This window comes from Pseudorasbora parva, chromosome 19, assembly GCF_024679245.1.
Source record: "Pseudorasbora parva isolate DD20220531a chromosome 19, ASM2467924v1, whole genome shotgun sequence".
Taxonomy (NCBI): domain Eukaryota; kingdom Metazoa; phylum Chordata; class Actinopteri; order Cypriniformes; family Gobionidae; genus Pseudorasbora; species Pseudorasbora parva.
In genome coordinates, this window is record NC_090190.1 from 34,423,969 (window position 1) to 34,444,944 (window position 20,976).

Consider the following 20,976-nt stretch of genomic DNA (forward strand, 5'->3'; position numbering starts at 1 on the left):
ACACAAGAACACTCTACAGGCCAGTGGAGTTTGCATTACAGTCCTTTATTGTTGAGTAGCTGGAGATGGTCAATCATACAGCATAGAAAATGAAGATATGTGCAGTTGGTTACATTAGCAGCTATACGTTAGCTATGCGCACTTAATGAATTGCTCATGCATTTGTTCAAAAGACAAGAGTTTTATGTTACGTAGGTAAAACTGTTAACTATTGTTTGGATTGTCATCAAGTTTGATGTTCAATTTTACAGTATACACAACATGTGGTCAAAACATGAATAAGGTGTGATGACGTTATAAGGCTGATAAAGCCTAGCAACACCAGACACTACTGTTCTGGCGTCAGACACACCAAAGTAAACAGGCGGTTTTAGATGGCCCGGATATACATGACAGCATGAGCTAAATGAGAACTCATTAGCATGATCTAAATGAGCGCTTTTTAGGCAGCGTAGGATTTCTCACTGATGTAGGCTATACATATCTGTATAATGCATAATGTAGCATGTGTAATGTATTATGTAAGCTGCTTTAATGGCTAAATAGTGAAAGTAGCTGTGCATTTGTCTCTTCTTCTTGCATGTTATGGCTTTCATAAATGTCTCATGACTAGTTGCTATATCAAAATTCATTGAATCATTGATAATTAGTGAAAAATTCAAGATACAGCAAGATAAGGTTCCTCGTCAGGTCTTGTTATAGGGTTGTCTAGCACACGACTAACATAATTGTCAATACATGATGTATGATGGGATACAACATTAAGATTTGTAATGTCACTAATCAATATATCATTCTAGAAGAATCTATGTTCTAAAAATGTCTTGCAAATGTTCCCATTAAGTTCATTCTTAAAAGGTTATCTCTGAATGTTAAAAAAAAGTCCAATTCTTTAATGTTTTTAAAAGCTGTTTACTTGGTTATATATGAATGTTAAAGGGACAGTTCACCTAAAAGTGACAATTACCTAATGATTTACTCACCCTCAAGCCATCCTGTGTGCACGAAATTCTTCTTTCTGACGAATAAAATTGGAGTTACATAAAAAAATGTGTCCTGGCTCTTCCAAGCATTATTAAATATTTGAAGCCCAAAAAAGTGAATCAGTTTGTGTAAGCCAGACCGCCTTCCGAATTCAACTTGTGCAACTGGAAAATGTGCAACTGCCGCAACTTATGGCTGTTTAACTGAGAGGCGTTATAATTTCTGCATAAGATAAATACAGAAGGCGGTCTGCTGGAAACAAGATATTTTACTTTATGAAGTATTAAAAATGGATATTTTCTTCACTTCAGAAGGCCTTTGTTAACTCCCCAGAGTCGTATGGATTACTGTTATAATGGATGGAGGCACTTTTTGGGGCTTAAAATTTTGGGCTGCCATTCACTCCCATTATAAGGCATGGAAGAGCCAGGACATTTTTTAATATAACTCCCAGTTGTATTCGTCTGAAAGAAGAATGTCATGTACACCTGGCTTGAGGGTGAGTAAATGATGGGGTAATTTAATTTTTTAGGTGAACTATCCCTTTAAGGGAACATTCCATTTAATCATTTTCAAAGATTATGGGAATGTTACTTTTAAATGTTCTTTAAACATTCTTAAACAATCAGTAACACATACAAAATGATAGACCAATGTCCAACTAAAACGCTTCAGTAAAAAAAAGTTCCATGAATGTTTGATATTAAAGGACATAACACTTTCTGTTCTATTAAAATTAATGAAATAATGTTCATAACCTTAAGAGAACCTTGCCAGAACATTAACCAAAAGTTCAGAGAATGTTCTGAGAATGTGCTAAAACATCATCATAGCACAAGTATTAAATGTTTAAAAGTGCAAAATATAAATGAAACTGATGTTAATATAGTATTTAAGAGATGTAATTACACTGTTTAGTAAAAGCCATATCCAGACTTAAATATATGCAGGCAAAAATGGTTAAAGTAAAGTTTAGGAGAATGGATGCCTATGTGAATAAGGGATTACTCAAGTGCGATCCTTTTGTCCATCTTATTAATGGTCTTCAGGGGTCTAACCTTAGTGAACCAATATTGTGGGATGTCTTGGGGCTCTCGCGGGGCCACAAGGGTCCCCTGGTGTGGATTCCATCCCAAAGGCTTTTAATTATTGAGCATCAGCTATCATAAGCACACTAAGCATCTGATATTCCAGCTCTCGAGACAAAGCACTAAGATGGACAGCATGTGACAGTCTAAAAGACAGCTGCTAATAGAGGGTGTCAGAGAGAGTTAGATCCAAGTACACGAGCAAGAAAGCATGCCATGAAACTACATTATTCAAAAGCAAATGTGTTTATTCTCATGCAAGAAATGGCCCAGAAATGGCCCAGAAATGTGAACAACAAAGTATGTGGACTGCATAGTGTTCCCATGTGCGCCACAAACGCAAGTCCCACATTTGAATGGTGACGGAATATGTTTAGTTCCTGCAGAAGGGCATTTCATCAAACAAAAGCAAGGTGTGTTTTTTTTTACACTTCTGCAACACTGGAAAATACAAAGTACATTTACAACTAGCACCGGAGTCGACTGAGTAACCCTGTCATAAGTGGCACAAACAAAAAGTAAACATAATGGATTCTTGATAATGCCGAAATTTGAAGCATTTCTGCTTTAAAACCGAGGTCTGTTCTTCATTCACGGATGTTTTGTGGAGATATTGGAGAGGGGACACAGTGGTTGCAGTACCCTTACAACAAATCTGGCTCAAACAAAAGGACATAATGATTAGTTATTGCACCCCTTTGGCCATTTCTCACATTTGCGGCTGTCGACACACACACACACACACAATATTATTACAAAATGAATCGTCACAGGCATAAACTAATTTGCATACAATCAGAAATTAGTATTATTAAGAAGGCTACACCTCTTTGTAATAGCAAAATTTGTAGTGTATTGGCCAGGTTGAAAATGTATGTATTAAAATATCACAATAATGAAAATGACAACTAAAACTAACACAGAAGCATTTGAGATGCGCCAATCTCAACTTCCTCAAGCTCCTACGACGCTTCCTCTGCTTTTATCTTCTCTGCAGGTTTATTCTCTTCAACTTTCTCTCCTTCCTGTTTCACATCTGATTTTTTCTCTTCCTCTGGCTTCTGCTCTTTGGCCGCTGCCTCCGCAGCCACTGGCTTGTCTACTTTCTTCGCCTCCTTTGCCGCCTGTGGCTCGACCTTGAGCTCTGCCTGCTTCGGCTCTGTTTGCTTCAGCTCTGCCTGCTTCGGCTCTGCTTCCTTCGGCTCTGCTTGCTTCGGCTCTGCCTGCTTCGGCTCTGCCTGCTTCGGCTCTGATTGCTTCGGCTCTGCCTGCTTCGGCTCTGCCTGCTTCGGCTCTGATTGCTTCGGCTCTGCCTGCTTCGGCTCTGCCTGCTTCGGCTCTGGCTGTGCATTGGCTGCCGCCTCAGCCTGCGTCTCCTGGGTTGAACTCTCTGCTGCCGTTTCTTTTTCCAAACAACGCTGCTCGCTGAGAGACTGCGCCAGATAGCCAATCAGTTTCATATACTCCTGGAAGCTGACCTTCCCATCCTGGTTGTTGTCAAGCTGTTGACGCATGTTTTTAACTGCCTCATTGTCCTCTGAGCCCTAAAGACAAAGTTCCTCAGATATTAATCACTAATGCAAGATTTGCACCTTGTATTGATTGTCATTTCACATTTCACATTTTAATGGATTAAACTGCTCATGGTACAACATCCAATATGAACTAGATCAGGGGTTTCAAACTGGGGTCCGGGGACCCCCAGGGGTCCTCCAGAAGGTTCTAAGGGGTCTCCAGAAATTTTCAGAGAATAAAAAGACAAAGCAAAAATGGTTAAAGTCTACCAAACATTCTAACTGTTTTCGTTTTAAATGTTTAATTTCTTGCCGTATATATACTTTCCAGAATTGCATGGATTTGCTTGGTATCTTTAGTGAGTTTCTCTCACAATAGTCCCCTTTATCTCGCTCGTTAGGGTTGTAAGGCAGTATTCTTACACAGTATGTAAGCTGCTTACATACATGTATTGTGAAAGTTGCTTATACAGATTATTTATCATTGAAAAATGTTGTTCTTCCAGATTAACACTGAGTATAGCCAATTTATGGTTGGAAACAATATGTTGTATTTATAATGTCACACTTGAATTGGATTTTAGGAAGGGGGTCCCTCATAAACGGTTTGTCATATTTGGGGGTCCTTGGCATCATAAAGTTTGAAAACCCCTGAACTAGATTATAAAAACTCCTGTAAAAAATTTACAAACCCGATTCCAAAAAAGTTAGGACACTGTACAATTTATAAAAAAGGAATGCAATAATTTACAAATCTCATAAACTTATGTTTTATTCACAATAGAATATAGATAACATATCAAATGTTGAAAGTCAGACATTTTGAAATGTCATGCCAAATATTAGCTCATTTTGGATTTCATAAGAGCTACACATTCCAAAAAAGTTGGGACAGGTAGCAATAAGAGGCTGGAAAAGTTAAATGTACAAAGGTATATCAGCATATGCTCCCATCCAGATCTCTCTAGAATCCAGAATACTGCATTACATCAATTACAACATCATGGCTGTGTTGAAGAAGGATCCGGGTACTGAAATGGCCAGCCTGCAGTCCAGATCTTTGACCCATAGAAAACATTTGGCGCATCATAAAGAGGAAGATGCGACAAAGAAGACCTAAGACAGAAGAGCAACTAGAAGCCTGTATTAGGCAAGCATGGGACAACATTCCTATTTTCTAAACTTCAGCAACTTGTCTCCTCAGTCCCCAGACGTTTGCAGACTGTTATAAAAAGAAGCGAGGATGCCACACAGTGGTAAACATGGCCTTGTCCCAACTTTTTTGAGATGTGTTGATGCCATGAAATTTAAAATCAACTTATTGTTCCCGTAAAATTATACATTTACTCAGTTTAAACATTTTATATGTCATCTATGTTGTATTCTGCATAAAATATTGAAACTTCGTCATTGCATTCTGTTTTTAATCACAAATTGTACAGTGTCCCAACTTTTTTGGTTTGTAGATGGTCTTTGCTCATGAAAAACTGTGGGTTTTAGCATGTTGCTATTTGGTTACAAGTCTGAGGCCCTGTTTACACCTGGTATCAAGATGTCTTTTGGTCGATTGGATCACAAGAAGACAAGGGACCCTATTTTACTGATCTAAGCGCATGGTCTAAAGTACAGAGCACAAATGCACTTAGGGCATGTCCAAATCCACTTCTGCTAGTTTAATGATGGAAAAAATAGTAAGCGTGCACAGCGCATGGTCTAAAAGTTTTGGGAGTAATGTGCAATAAACCAATCAGAGACTCATCTCCCATTCCCTTTAAAAGCCAATTCTGATTGCACCATGGTGGATTCGCAATTTACATGGTGAAATGTGAGCAGAAAGACTAAATGCTGTGTGTGTACTAAGCAGAGTGTATGCACGATGTGGACCCGCCTATAGGCGTATATAACTAACGCACTCTTTAAATGACAAAACAAATATTGTGCATTGACTTTAGAGCAAGTCAATGGCACAGTCATTTTTACTTCCTTTAAAATTGCAACGCACCAACAATGTGCCTGAACACACCTCATTTTCAGACCAGCACGCCCATGGGTGCAAATGCATTTGCTATTTTAACAACCTGGCGCAGGGTGTGAAAATGATAACTGTGTCAGGCTGAAACTAGCAAAAACACTTTTGCATTGCACCGTGTGTATGATTGGGCCCCCTGTGTTTTAATCTGTCCACTTTTGACCACTTCTGTCCTGATTTCTATGATGTTTATGCTTTTGCATTTATATCACCCTGTAGCCCAAGAAGGTTTCCCACTGAAGCTAAGCAGGGGTGAGCCTGGTCAGTACCTGGATAAGAGACCTCCTGGGGAAACTAGGTTGCTGCTGGAAGAGGTGTTAGTGAGCTCACCCTGTGGTCTGTGTGGGTCCTAACACCCCAGTGTAATGATGGGTTCACTGTACTGTCAGAGAGCACCATCATTCGGATGAGCCATTAAACATAGGTCCTGACTCTGTGGTCATTAAAAATCCCATTTCTTGTAAAGAGCAGGGGTGTAACCCCGGTGTCCGGGCCAAATTCCCTCCATTGGACCTTACCAATCATGGCCTCCTATTAATCCCAATCCACTGAATTGGCTCAATCACCCTCTCTCCTCTCCACCCATCGCTGGTGTGTGGTGAGCGCACTGGCGCCGTTTTACTATGACTGCTGTCTCATCATCCAAGTGGATGTTTCACACTGGTGGTGGTTGAGGAGTGACCCCTGTTATGAGTGTAAACTGCTTTGGTTGTACAGTAGTACATATGAAAGCGCTATATAAATGCCTAATTCATTCATTCATTTCATGATATGGGTGGGTAAATGTATGGGCCTTTTCAGATCTTTCAATCTAATAGACGAAATAAGTAGAGATGCACCAATATGAACATTTTGGCCGATACCGATAATTCCTTATATTTTAAAGGCAATATATTGGTAGATAAATCTTAATCCTAATTTTAATCCTCAATTTTTAACCCTCAAAGTTCTGCATAATTAAGGGCGTGGTCATTTGATTGACAGGTGGATAGCCATTTATCCACTGTCTGTTAGTCATCGCGTCACCTAAGCTCCGCCCACGTCCCGCCTCTTTGCCCATTTTCTGTTATTCGCTTGTGATGGCAACGGTCAGCTCGTCTCTACTTTACACTTCAAAACTGCTCTTCGGAATCCTACGGTTGACGTCATGGACACTACATCCATATTTTTTTACAGTCTATGGGGTCGACACAGGACAAAAATGTCGTCATCAAAGAGAGCAGAGAGTAGCCAGCGCTCTGTAGAGAAGTTTGTCCATTTAGGGCTACTGTAGAACATGACGGCGCAAAATGGTGACTTCACTGTAAGGGTTCCTTTCTAATGTAATAAAAACATAATGGTTCATAACACTGTGAGTGTTTTTTTTTTTTAAATCAAGAAGAACATTGTGTTTGGTACGTTGTTCATTTTTAAACCAAACTTTGGTCTTCAGCCGACAAAGTTTAAATTCCATCTGTATAGTGCCCTTCCCATCATTTTTATGCATTAGGTCAGTAGGCAGAGAGTAAGGGGGTCTTTTGCTGTTCAAACATATTCGACCACATGAGTGTTTACTACCTCTGGAAGTGTTCGAAAGTGGACAAGCTTGAAGTGTTTTACACTCAGTTTACAACTTTATTTAGTGTTGTCCTTGTGATCTGATTGATGAAAATGCTTCTTAATACCAGGTGTAAACAGGGCCTGATATTAAATTTTTTTTATGGGAATTGAGAGAAAAAGGTGTCGGAATCGGGGAAAAAAATATAAGTTTGGATTTCGAATTCGGGTCATCCAAAGTGCAAATGTGCTACATGTCGGAATGTTGCCCATGAGCATATAGGCTTCAACGTACAAGAAAAAATGTAGGTTGGGACTTGATTTTGTCTGTTGGGAATTGGTTGAATGGTTGTGGTTTGCTATTGGTCGATCTCATGTGAGTGACAGGTTGTCCCGCCCTCACGCCAGTAAAAAGATGTCACAGCAAGACATACAGCAGGGGAAATTTTTGTTTTAAATAATGATGTGCACGGAAAAATTATTTGTAATAAACACTGCAATCTTCCATTTAAATCTTAATTGTACATTTTGATCTTGTGGTGACTTTAAATATATAAATATAGAGCAAGTTTACAGGTTTTTTTCATCAGTTTATGGTCTGCCAAGCAAAATGATTGTTTAGAAGATTAATATCCCACTTCTCCACAACAAACTGCTCAATCTGAGGAATCATTCATGTCCGTAGCACAAACAGTGCGGGATGAACGAGCACCGCTAAAAGTTTTCCTCTGTAATTTAATGTGGCACCGGAGCAAATAGCACAGCAGCATTCTTCATGGCAAATGACTATTTGGACACAAGTTTGTGGTTTCTGCTCAGCTCATCAAAAGTCCAGATAATAAGGAACTGCTCAAAAAAGAAATAGACCAGGGCCAACCTGTAGCCACGGAAAAATCGTGTGTACTGAAAGACGAATATGGTAACTGAATGACGGCTGAATATCAATTTAGCAAAACTGAATGCAGCTTCTAACCGTCAGAATGTTCTTAAGCTGGCTCTTCACAAGGCCCTGGAACTCCTTCCCTCCGAGGTTTTCCTTGCCCTTGGCCGACTTCAGGAAGACACCCACCACGGTTTGGATTGCTGTCTCCATCTTTGCTTTCGCTCTACAACAAGATGAAAAGAATATTTAGTAGACAGCTGACATAAAAGATGCATATATAAAATATTACAATTATGGCTGATGGATGATAAATAATCAACACAATTTTGTTTAAATAAATTAACAATAAAAACTAAAAATCAATCATTTTAAATGCTTCAAGTGAATTTAGACATCACAGCATTATAATATACAGTGTAAAAATAGAATACCTAATATTATCTAATACTCCCGTTTAGATTTGCTTAAGTTTACATTACTGCTCAAATGATCCGATTTTTTCTTGTTAGTCTCATACTCACCAATGCTGCATTTATTTCACCAGTACAAACAGTAATATTGCAAAATAATATTGCAATTTTAAATGACTGTTTTCTATTTGATTGAATTTTAAAATGTAATTTTTAATTTCTGTGATGCAGAGCTGAATTTTCAGCATCATTAATCCAGTCTTCAGTGTCTCATGATCCTTCAGAAATCATTCTAATCTGCTGATTTGATGCGCAAGAAACATTTATTATTCAAATATATATTTTTGGAAACTGTTAAAGTTGCAGGGTGTAGTATTTATGAGGATCCGTTGATAGAAATGCAATATAACACAGGGGTTTGCAAACTTTATGATGCCAAGGACCCCAAATATATCAACCAATATGAGGGACCATTTCCTTACATCCATCTATATATTTTTATGGATGAAAAAACATTTAAACTCTTAGATAAATAGTGTGACATTATAAATAAAACATTGCTTCCTAACTTCAATTGGCTATACATAATGTTGGATGTATAAACCTGAAGAAGAACATTTTCAATAAAAAATTATTTGTATAAGCAACTTTCACAATAAATGCATGTAAGCAGCTTACGTACCATGTTAAGAATACTGCCATACAACCCCAGTGAGCAAGATAAAGCATACTATAGTGAGAAAAACTCACAAGAAAGATACAAAGCAAACGTACAATTCTGGAAAGTATGTATATGGCAAGAATGGAGAGAAACATTTAGAAATTAAACAGAATGCTCTGTAGACTTTAACCAATTTTGCTCTTTTTATTCTCTGAAATAAAAAATTATCTGCGGACCCCTTAGAACCTTCTGGAGCACCCAAGTTTGAAAACCCCTGATATAATATACATAACATCTTATGTTTTTATTACCTTAGAATGAGTAATTTCTATCTCCATACACCACGGGTCCCCTTACAGTGAAGTCACCATTTTGCGCCATCGGGTTTCTACAGTAGCCCTAAATGGACAAACTTCTCTACAGAGCGCTAGTCCCTCTCTGCTCTGTCCAACATTTTTGTCCTGTGTCAGCCACCGTAGCTTCTCTATGTGCTTCACAAAAAAAGGGGTGAGCAATTCCCAACCTCACCGCCACTAAAATGTACACGCTGCGCCTTTAACTTTTTTTCAGGATTCTTAGAGTTCAAAGGAATATTTATTTGAAGCACAAATATTTTCTAACATTATAAATGTCTTTACAGTAACGTTTGATCAATGTAATGCATCCTTGCTAAATAAAAATATCAATTTCCTGTAAAAAAACAAACACTTTTAACTGTTATTGAAATATTAGTGTTTTTAAAGAGTAAAGTTTCATGAGCTTTGATCTAAGTAAGGGAAATTACCATGCATGCATAAAGAAAATAGATCCCTTCATTTGTTTTATCTTTCATTTGCCAATTCAAAAATCATAAGTCTGATTTAAGTTTAATACTTTACACAAACCCTAACCCTACGAAGAATTTGGGGTCATTAGTGGTTGGTGACATGCCAAGCTCCTTAACAAATTAGAGCCGACACTCTACGACAGTCCCTGAAAGCGTACTAGGGTGTGGAGAATGGAAATCTTGGGGGTTAGAACTGACAGTGAATTGCAGATAAGGGAAGAGAGAAGAAAGGGGCAAGTCGCCAATGGCTGTCCTGATCTTTGATAGGTCATCTGATCTACTGATGACCAAACCACACAGCGGCTTCATGTTTCTCAAGGGATTACCAACAACTCAAACATGCCTTCTTTCTTCACTCACTCACTCTTTTTTCCCCGTTTGTTCCTCTTTCTCTTCACACCTCATTTAATGTAAAGACCTTAGACCCACTTTTACTTTTCTTTCATGGCCAGCATTGCCTCTCTTTTCTCAGGTATAAGATTTCACCTATGCAGGCACACGTTCACTCTCTCTTGCATTCCACTACATCATTTTTTACTGATTGGTCAAAGATTTGAAGGAAATGCCAATAGCCATTCACCTTGCCTCAATGAAAGGATGCCATTGCTCAGATTCTTTGAGGAGGTGCAGACGCTCATAACTCAGCTATGTTCGGCATTAAGATATGGCGATCAGACTTTAAGGTAATTTCCGAAAACCTCCATTAAAGGGAGTTTATAAAAAAAGAAGTACTATTATATAGGATAATTGTTATATTTTTAGCACTTTTTGAGGTAGTCGACTACTTGTACTATTTTGATATTTTTTGTTAATATTTTAAATAAGCTCTAATATTTATATAAAAAGATTTAGGTTTTCATTTTAATTTTAACTTATTTTAAGTTTCCGCCATTAATTTTTATTAGATTTAGTTTAAAAAAAAAAATGTGTTTGTTTTATTAATAAAGATTTGATTATTGTTTTATTTCAGTTTTAGTCATTTTAATACTTTAACTTATTTTAATAAATGTTATAAGTATATTAATATTATAATAGAACGTATGTTGTTGACTACTTTTAAAAGTGCCATTAATATCAAAATTATCCTGTCATAAGAACAGTTTATTTTAAATCAACAATATTAATAAATATTATTATAGTATGTAGTCGACTACCTCTAGAAGTGCCAAAAATATCAAAATTATCCTTTTTTAAGAACAGCGGAATGGATTAAAGCAACAATATTAAAAAATATTACCTAGAATAATAAATAAATAATAAAATAGTACGTAGGTGGTATCCCTCTAAAAGTGCCAAAAATATTAAAAATAGTCTTTTAAAAGAACAGCAGAATGTGTTAAAGCAACAATATTAATAAATATAAAAGGTACATAGGTAGTCGACTACCCCTAAAACTGCCAAAAATATAAAAAAATATCCTGTCATAAGAACAGCAGAATGGATTAAAGCAACAATTTTAATATAATAGTATGTAGGTTGTCGACTACTTTTAAAAATGCCAATAATATCAAAATGATCCTGTTATTAGAACAGAATGGGTTAAAGCAACAAGATTAATCAATATTATAATACTACGTAGATAGTCGACTACCTCTAAGTGTCAAAAATATCAAAACTATCCTGTCATCAGAATAGATCAATGTTTCAATGCATTGAAAAAAGCTACATTGATAAAATCTTTGACGCCAGACCTGAGTGCCTCACAGAGATGTAGAAAACACAACTTTCGAATTCCAATCTCTGCTCTTTACGCAAGTCATTCAAACTTAACCAGAAAGTTATGGCTTGCTTGTTAAGATGAGGATTGGAACCTTATAATTTGCATAACTGTACAAACAAAGCTGTACAAAAAAACAGTGACATCCAGCGGTCAGCAAAGAAGCCCTTTGGGTTGTTATTGCTGGTCAAAATCTGTGTAGGTGTGCTTGTCATCCGAGACAGTTTCTAATGCTGCCAAATTAGCTGACGCAAATACACACAGAGTTTCCTCTTATCAGCAGTAATAACCACATCGACAGGTAGTAAGCAATTAAGAAACATGACCATTAGCCTAATTTAATGAACGAGAGAGAGAAGGAGATACAGAGATGACGCAGTACGCATATTAAAGTTTCTGGTTTCATAGGCTGTTTGAAAGCGAGAAGGACTCTTTTACACTCCGTCAGGTTGAATGGTGCAGGAAAGAGTTTTCTACTTCTTTGGCACACAGACACTAAGCTAATGTTGTCACAATGCAGCAATAAACTTATACTTCCTATCGGCTGTTGAGTATAAACCCTACAGACTCGTACAGTGTCCTCATTTGGGTAAAACAACAGCGTCTCAAAACCCAGAAGGCTGCCTTTTTCTAGACCTCATTTTCGGGCATCACAGACATGATTTGACTTCCACTGCACATATGAAGCCCTAAAATGCTGTCTGTAATAATATGCACTCTTAAAAATAAAGTTTCTTTATTGGCATCAGTAGTTCCCCCTTCTAAATCAACGGAACCTCTTCATTGTGCAAAAGGTTCTTTATAGTGGAAAAAGTTATTTGGATTGTTAAAATGTTCTTTACAATAAAAAAAAACATGGTTCTTTTAAAGTGACAGTTCACCCAAAAAATTATGTTTATCTTCTTACCCCTACGGCATCCAAGATGTAGGTGTGTTTGTTTCTTCAGTAGAACACAAAGGAAGATTTTTAACTCCAACCATTGCTCATATAATGCATGTCAATGGGTTGTTCTTTCTATGAGTCACTATGAGAGTAAAAAGATATACGGCTCCATATTAAACATAGTGGCTTGTGGCAACACATTGATGTCTTAAGACACAAAACGATCGGTTTGTGTGAGAAACCGAACAGTATTCATTAAATTTTTTACCTCAAATACAACACTATGTGCATCAGCCGTCCCCGCGGCATCATTGCCTGCAAGTGAGGTCAAATTACACGATATGGCGTAGAGATATGCACAAGAGAGATGGCATGGTCACGGCTTTTATACATAGTGATGTACTTGAGGTAAATAATTCGATAAATAACTTCGGTTTATCACAAAAAACGATTGTTTCGTGTCTTAAGACATCAATGTATCGTCACCAGCTATTCGTTTAATATTCGTATGTCTGTGTTTTTTACTCTCATAGTGACTCTCATAGAAAAACACCCCATTGACATGCATTATACGAGCAATGGTTGAAGTTAAAAATCTTCTTCTAAAGAAACAAACACACCTAAATCTTGGATGCCCTGGGGGTAAGCAGATCTCTACACATCAAATTTTCATTTTTGGGTGAACTACCCCTTTAAGGACTGAAAGGTTCTTCGGGGAACCCAAAATGGTTCATCTATGGCAAAGCTGTTAAAATCCCCTTTTGAAACCTTGATTTTTAAGAGTAAGAGTCAATGGTCTTTGACTGAAAAAAATTAAGTAATTTAAAAAAGATTTTGCATGCTACAAAAGTGTCTGCTACTATAAACACAAAAGACGCTTTAAGGGGTGCATGCGATTTCACTTTTTTAACTTTAGTTAGTATGTAATGTTGCTGCTTGAGCATAAACTGTATCTGCAAAGTTACAGCGCTGAAAGTTCAATGCAAACAGAGATATTGTCTTTTAAAGTTGTGGCAGTTTACTGCCTACAAAAACAGCTGGTTTGGACTACAACGAGCATCTTCCCGGGTTGGTGAATTGTTGTGAATTCTGCCCGTAATGGTAAGGGGCATAGCGTTTCCAGGGCAACCTGTGCTTGGCACTTCAGCTAATAAAAATACATGAAACTACATTTGGTCATCTAACCAATCTAAGACCATTGCTTTTTTGGAGGGATGGGCTTCATAGAAGCAGGAAGCAAACGAGCCGTTCAAAGAACAGTGGAGACAGTGGTGTGGAATAAAGGTCAAATATACGTAAAATAGCGCCTTAAAAAAAGAAGCATTAAGACATGTTATACTGCGCCCCATAAACACAACCAAGCCTAGAAAAAAAACACGGAACCACCCCTTTAATATTGTGTGTTATTAGACAGGTGAGCGCAACTGTTTGGATACATTCATCGACAGAAAACTAATGATTGTTATATAGCTCAACACAGTTAGTCTCGTTTAAATCTTGTTCTTGATTTACCACGAGTACCATGTTTTACCATGCCTTATATCGTTCTAGGTCATTGCAGTGTGCAACAAGTGTCTCGCCACCAAAGGAATTCCTAGAGTAGCATTATAACAACTTTCAACACACTCAAATGTATCGAATGATAAAACAGTGCTGCGTTACCCCACAAATGCTACACATGACCCCCAAAAGCCGAATTAAGACGTCAATAAGCGACCACTATAAGCAAAAATTACATATTGTGCCTTTAAGCAAAAAGTCAATGTAAACAATGTTACAACACTTTAGGCCCTTTTTTTTTACCTGGTTTGAAAAACTGACTTTTGTTGGTGTAACCTAATTAAATAATATTTTTGGACTATAGAATAAACCCAATAAGTATATGTTTAAGTCATACAAAATTTTGCCTAGTTTTAAAAGAACACAATAAGTGTCTCACTTTTAGGCTGCGTCTCAAAACATAGTGAGCCGCCTTCCTAGACAGCATTCACTTATCTACACAAAAAGCAGCATCCTGACTGAAAGGGAACATCTACAACAACAAATACTGTAGGTTTTGAGGCGCAACCCCTACTGTACAGTCATGATCCAGTCCGCCCTTATCCACAGTACAAACAATGTCTACATGCGCCCTAGATCAAAAGGCCGTCGCTCTGTTGAGTCAATGCTGTGTTGTTGTCACAAGTCTTACACACCTTCTCGCCACAATCATATTTCTAGTGACTATAGGCACCGTTCACTGATCTTATTGACTCTTTCAACCCTCGGGCTCAACCCTATCCAGTGCCAGTCGTGAAGTCGAATGAATTATTAACGCCTTTGGCCCCTGACCTGGCGATTCCGTGCGCGCTACCCAAGACAGTCTCGAGCTTTAACCCAAAACTCTCTCAGACAGCACGTGGATGGTTTAATAATAAGTAATGAAGGGAGATCTTCCATTACTTAAGTGACTCTCCAAAACAGACATGACCTTACTGTTCCTGGACGAAATGAATAAATAAATCCGTGCCAGCAGCCTCATAAAAAAGGGGAAAGGGACGCAGACATATGCGGACACTTGTACACCTCTACCGTTTCTCTCCAATGCGCAAAAGAGATTGAGGTTTGCGTTTCCAAAGCGGGCGAACGTGATACGCGCGCGCTCTATCACAGTAACGACAATACCCGCCGCTCGCGTGCGCCATTAAAAATTCACACAGGAACAACTTTGAGTGTATAAAAACTCGCGGGGAACAATCTCGAGGCAGAGCTTATTTTCTACAAGCTGAAATCACGCGTGGATAAAACACCTTTTGGTTAAACACTTCTCTTTTTTTGTTAAATGTTCTGAGAAGAACAGTTTTTGATTCACGGTTGGCACAGAAGACTCAAAAATGCATAATCTTCAAATAATATGATTACAATTATATTATAGCTAAATATAGGCTACTATAAATAGCCCACTAATAACAACGTGTATTTATATTTATATATAGCCTATATAAAGTGCTCTTTATTATTTTTATTTAAATTCTTTATTTAAAATAACACTTCACAGTAATAATACATTACTTATACATATTAATAAAACAATTATATACTTGTATATAAAGTGTTTTTTTATTATTTTTATTTAAATATTGAAAATAGCATACTTCAGTAAAAATAAAACTATAAATAGCTATGCTATAAATGTTAATAAACAAAAATGATACAGTTGTAACAATTTATATGTAATTAAGTAGCCTAGCCTACTTTCTATTTTTTTTTATTAAAAAAGTAATCTTAAAATAACCTATTATATTATATTTTAAATAAACGTAAAATAACGTAGACTTAATAATAACCTTAAAAGATATTATTTATTTTAATATTACATTTAAAATACCACAACAGGGGCAGTCACGTATCACGTAGGCAACGTAATTGTTCGCGCGTACATTATTAATAAAACGCCGCGATTAGCAACGCTTCAGACCACAGAAGTAGCCTATAGTTCAGTAAACTGTGCGAAAACAGCAGATGTTTTCAGCTTCAGCTGGCTGAAGATGGTCAAAGGGTGTTCCTAAAACGTGGCGTTGACACCATACAAAAACTCTAACAAGTTCAAAACTCAAACTTTTCTGTTTAAATGAGTCGGAAAGGCGAAAGAAACGTATTTTGAAGCACTTACCCTAAAACGAGGACAGCGTGGATTGACAGTTCACAGTAGCTGCAGTAAAGCCTCTTTTTTCTTTCCCTTTTCTTCCCTACCTCAAAAAAAAAAAAAAAAAAACTTGTCAGACTCGAACCGCTGCCGAATCTCTTCCGTGATTTTTTTTTTTTTTTTTTGGTAAACGTTTTTTTGCCCCTGACTCTGACAAATGAAAGGGCGTGTACCTGGAGGAGGGGAACTAAAGGGGCGAACTTATTTTGACCGCTTTAAACAGGACGTTTTAGTTTTGTGATGATTCATGGGCAACATTTGATATGTCTAATGTTGTCTACAGCTGTAACATCAATATTATCATGCGTGAATGTAGATTCACACTAGAAATTACACTGGGAATCAATGGCAGAGGACGGTGAGTTTCGTCTGGAGCTTTAGTGGGAAGTACAAAACGTTAACCCTTACCTGCACACTGTTTGCGTTTGGGCTCGGGGGAAAATACCCCATTGTTTTCTCTGTTAGCCTACATCATTTGGTAATAGTCTTAATGAATTTAGTGCCTCTAAAACATATGAAATAGCCTAGTTTCCTGTAAACTATAATGGCAGATAGTATAGAGAGTAGTGTAATCTTCACACAGGGATGACAATAATTTCCTTAGTTTTCTAAATAAACAGCATTGAATGTTTTGTGATATAAATGTTTTATTATTCTTATCTAATTTGTTTATTCAATTTGTATATGATAAGTAGGCTATATGACATGTTTACATAGAAAAAAGGGTAAAACTGCTCTAGAAAATCAATTGCAATAATTTAAAAAGCACCTTTTGACACTGTATGCACCATACACATGCAAGGTAAAGATGACTAAGTGCATTTTTTAAACGCTGCAGGTATTTAATATTGCCTGGATTCTTGCAAACTGGAATGATTTGTATTGTGGTAAATCTTTAGACAGCCTTTAACAGGCCTCAGGGAAGACATATAGTGAATCATATCCCAGTGCCCACACTATACTATGATTCTCTGTGTTTACAAGAGGCACCGCCTATGTAAATTGGTTTGTACTGACTGATGTCACTTTGTGTGGACTATGGCCGTGGCTTAGTCACACTACACATCTTTTTGATAATGCTACAAACAGTGTTACTTGTAAATAGATTACATATTTTAATGAAAAAATAAATGTAGGCCTAACTGTAATCAGTTACAGTTATGAGAAAAGATGTTATTAAATTACAGTAACTTGTGAAAATGTTAATGATTACAAAGGGGGGTACATCTGAATATTTTCTTTAAAAAGTTTGGATATGTTGAATAATTATGCTTTGTCTGTTTTTGATGGGCATGCTTCCAACATAAGCAATGATATTCTGATGCTTTTGATTGGTTCTCGTTTGAATTTGCAGAGCACCAAGTCTGCCGATTACATCAATCCAGATTGCTGCTGAAAGCTTTAGGCTACAAACTGTCTGAGATATGCCACCGTGGCAAGTGATAAAAAGGCATTTAGTGCTGGAAATTCGAAAAGTAATCAAATGAAATTAGTTACATTACTTTAATAAATTAATTGAAATAGTCAGACTACTTTTTACAATTTTAAATAGGGTAATTTGTAATCTGTAACGCGTTACATTTCCAAAGTAACCTTCCCAACACTGGCTACAAAGTTCACTTTTGAACCCTCATGAATTGTGACTGGTTCGGCGAGATTTAAAATCCCATCCCTCCTTCTGTCACCTTATCCAACCAGTTGAACTAAGGTTTCAAATTATCTTGATGCATCTCTCAAGGCAATTTGACATTTAAAGCCAATTTTCCTCTGGCAGTCCAACTTTTTAATGTTTCAGAATTTGTGTTTTCAGTTTAGTTTATGATAGCACTTGCAAATAAGATCTAAATCTCCCTTATTATCCAAAAGGGACCAACGCCCTTTCCTCAAGCCACACCTGTTAGTAAGGCAACTGCCGGCACCTGCTTTAATTGTGTTGGAGGACGAATGTGTCAATAAGCACATATCGGAACTGGCTGTGACTGTTTGGAAGATATACAACCTAAGCCGCTGTGCAATAGGATAGTTAAGGGCCTCGAGGTAGTGGTGTTGGGTTACCATAAAACGTTGCTATTAAATCAGATGCGCCACACAAAAGAATGGGAGAGAATCTTATATGGCATGGTCAATAAAGAGGCATGGGAAGATTACCTAGAGAATAAAACAATGCTTTCTTTTATTTGCAGTCACCTGGGACAATCATTAACTGTGCAACAGCTATGTTATAATTACATCAGAAAGTCACAAGGTAAAGTTAAAGTGATTGTCTTCATGCTTCTTTGCTGGCTAAAAGCCGCCATGCTGGTTCGCCACTTTGCCAATAAGCTGCCAGAACTCCAGGAAGGTCAGCTCTCCGTCGTTATTAGCATCCAATGAGCTCATGAGCTGGTCAATGGTGGCTGGGTCAGAGGAATTCTGTGAGAGAACACAACCAACAAGCATTTATATGCACTTGCAATGATAGTGTCTCCATCTAGTGATCGTCACTGGAACAGCGCATTCTTTTCTGCTGACCTATTCGTTTGGGGGGGGAGTTCCTGTTCTGGATGGGCCAAACAGAAAATGCTCCGATGTGGCATTTTTCCATTGTCTCTAGTGTAGTTTCGATGTAAACATGCTGAAAGCAGCCGGTTTGTTTTTATACACACGAGCAGTATAAGGTCTTTCTATAACTAGAGGGGGTTTTTGAAGTTTTTTTTTTTAAGGAAGGATTTGTGTTATTTCCTCTACAAAATCACAAACATGTGACTCACAAGGAATTCTTTTGAGGACTGGGATGTGGTTAACTAAAACTCACACCAGACCTTTAACATGGTGCTCTTTTCCTTTCTGGTTCATTCTTCTCACAACATAGAATGCTAATCAAACATTGTAAAATACAGCGTTCATTTATTTATGAACTTTTACAAAATCTTTATTTTAATGATCTAAATATTTTTTTTAAATGTTTTAAAATGTAACATGCTGAACACTAGTGTTACTTTAGAATCATTCTTTTTTTTATATATATATATAAAGTATTAGTAATTTTGTTGCATTTTTGCAAAAAAAAAATATGTCTACATATTTTATTTTATTTTTAATTATTTTTAATTGTAGCTGTAAGCTTTAAAAAAAAGTTATTTGCTGCACCTTAGATTCAGCAGACATGCCTCTTCTTATTAAGAACCATTTTGAGTTGGTGCTATAGTTCTGTGGAGATTTAAAAAAGGTATTTGATGTTACATGATTGGTTTTTAAGTAATCAATGTACTGGTTCTTTGTTCTTAATAGGTGGTTTCCAAATACTAACTTTATATTTAAAGGAATTGTTAACCCAAAAATTAGCTCACGCTCAAAACTGAATAGATTTCTGTATGAACGCAAAAGAAGATATTTTGTAGAATGTCTGTAACCAAACAGTTGATTAACCCACGTGTTTGGTTTCTGACATTCTATAAATATATATTTATCTTCGTAGATCATACAGAAATTTTTTCAGGTTTGAGGGTGAGTAAATGATGCCAAAATGTTAATTTTTGAGCCTTTTTGTGTAGACCTGAACTGAGGCATACAAATAAGAAGTGCACTGACCATTTGTTATGCTTGACAACAATTACTTAAAAGGCTTACCTTTACAAAGTTGGGTAACTGGGATGTGACCAAGCTTTGAAACTCTTCCTTGCTCAATGTGTTTGCAGAGCCATCCTTCCCAGCATAAATCTTGAACTGGGAGACGAGCACGTTAATGGCGGATTCCATGATTTTTGGAGTAGGAAGTTTAGGTGGCTGGAGAGTAGAGAGTAATCGACAGGTTAGTTCTTTCTATTAGACAAATCTGTTCTGAGACTTACAATAACCTTATTTCAAGCATATCTAAGGTTAAAATACAATAAAAACATAAATCAAGACCGGTAATAAATGTACAAAAATATATGGTGAGCAGTTACTTCTTCAACCTCATGTTCAAAACGTGACTACGGGTGAATATATTATAAGATATTTAGCAAAATGTCCAAGCTTCTTTCTTACACAGAGAAGTAACACCTTTGATTTTATGGAAAGGTGCAGCTTGAACATTCTGCTAGTGTCTGACAAAGAGAAATACATGAAGGTGAGTAAATTATTAAACAATGTTCATCTTTGGGTGACCCCTAACCAGTTAATGGTAAAAAGGTATATCCAGTGCACATCAAAAATATAAATTCAACAGAAGAAGTATCACAGGCTTACCTGAGCAGAAGAATAATGTTGTGGCTGGAGTTGTGTGAAAATGACCACCTCTCACCTTATATTCTCTTCAGCTGACTGCCAAACTCAGCGGAAAACCAAAATCACACCCACTGCTCCTTTTCACAAGTCAGGATGTTCTTATCTCCTTCTTAAATGTTTCCATAGCAAAGTAGTTTAGATGCTCACACACACACACATATACTCACGTTTGTTTGACTTTATTAGTAAGGACACTGCATAGACCTCCAGTGAATTTATATCAGGTTAATGGCATTTTCTATCGCCTAACCTCTACCCTTAAACACAACCCTCATAGAAACAAAAACGTGTTTTGGCCAATTTATAAGCCTTTTTAACTAGCAAAGACCAGTAAATGTCTTCACTGTTATTTGACATAATATTTCAAGACATATGGCCCTCACAAGTACAGCTAACCCTGTACACACACAAACACATTTTCATGTTTTATGGAGACTTTTCAAGGACATTTTCGGACTGTGCAAACTGTATATTCCAACCCTAAACACACACCTTACAGAAAACTATCTGCA

General features: G+C 37.0%; 2 protein-coding genes across 4 annotated transcripts; both read right to left on the reverse strand.

Annotated features, from left to right (window-relative positions):
• Positions 1-26: 26 nt before the first annotated feature.
• Positions 27-16,316, reverse strand: s100u (S100 calcium binding protein U). Of its 2 annotated transcripts, XM_067425498.1 has the most exons (4): positions 16,184-16,313; positions 8,125-8,257; positions 3,401-3,616; positions 27-3,340 (listed from the first exon to the last, which is right to left on the reverse strand). In XM_067425498.1, exons 2-4 carry the CDS (start codon positions 8,242-8,244, stop codon positions 3,035-3,037), a joined length of 642 nt encoding a protein of 213 aa, XP_067281599.1. In that variant the 5' UTR covers positions 8,245-8,257; positions 16,184-16,313; the 3' UTR covers positions 27-3,034. The 2 variants fall into 2 exon arrangements, with proteins under 2 accessions (XP_067281599.1, XP_067281600.1); XM_067425499.1 differs by having other exon boundaries at positions 27-3,616; positions 16,184-16,316.
• Positions 16,317-18,365: 2,049 nt separating this feature from the next.
• s100a11 (S100 calcium binding protein A11) lies at positions 18,366-20,534 on the reverse strand. Of its 2 annotated transcripts, XM_067426154.1 has the most exons (3): positions 20,426-20,534; positions 19,826-19,981; positions 18,366-18,628 (listed from the first exon to the last, which is right to left on the reverse strand). In XM_067426154.1, the coding sequence occupies exons 2-3, from the start codon at positions 19,952-19,954 to the stop codon at positions 18,500-18,502; spliced, it is 258 nt and encodes an 85-aa protein (XP_067282255.1). In that variant the 5' UTR covers positions 19,955-19,981; positions 20,426-20,534; the 3' UTR covers positions 18,366-18,499. The 2 variants fall into 2 exon arrangements, with proteins under 2 accessions (XP_067282255.1, XP_067282254.1); XM_067426153.1 differs by lacking the exon at positions 20,426-20,534 and having other exon boundaries at positions 19,826-19,998.
• Positions 20,535-20,976: the final 442 nt, after the last annotated feature.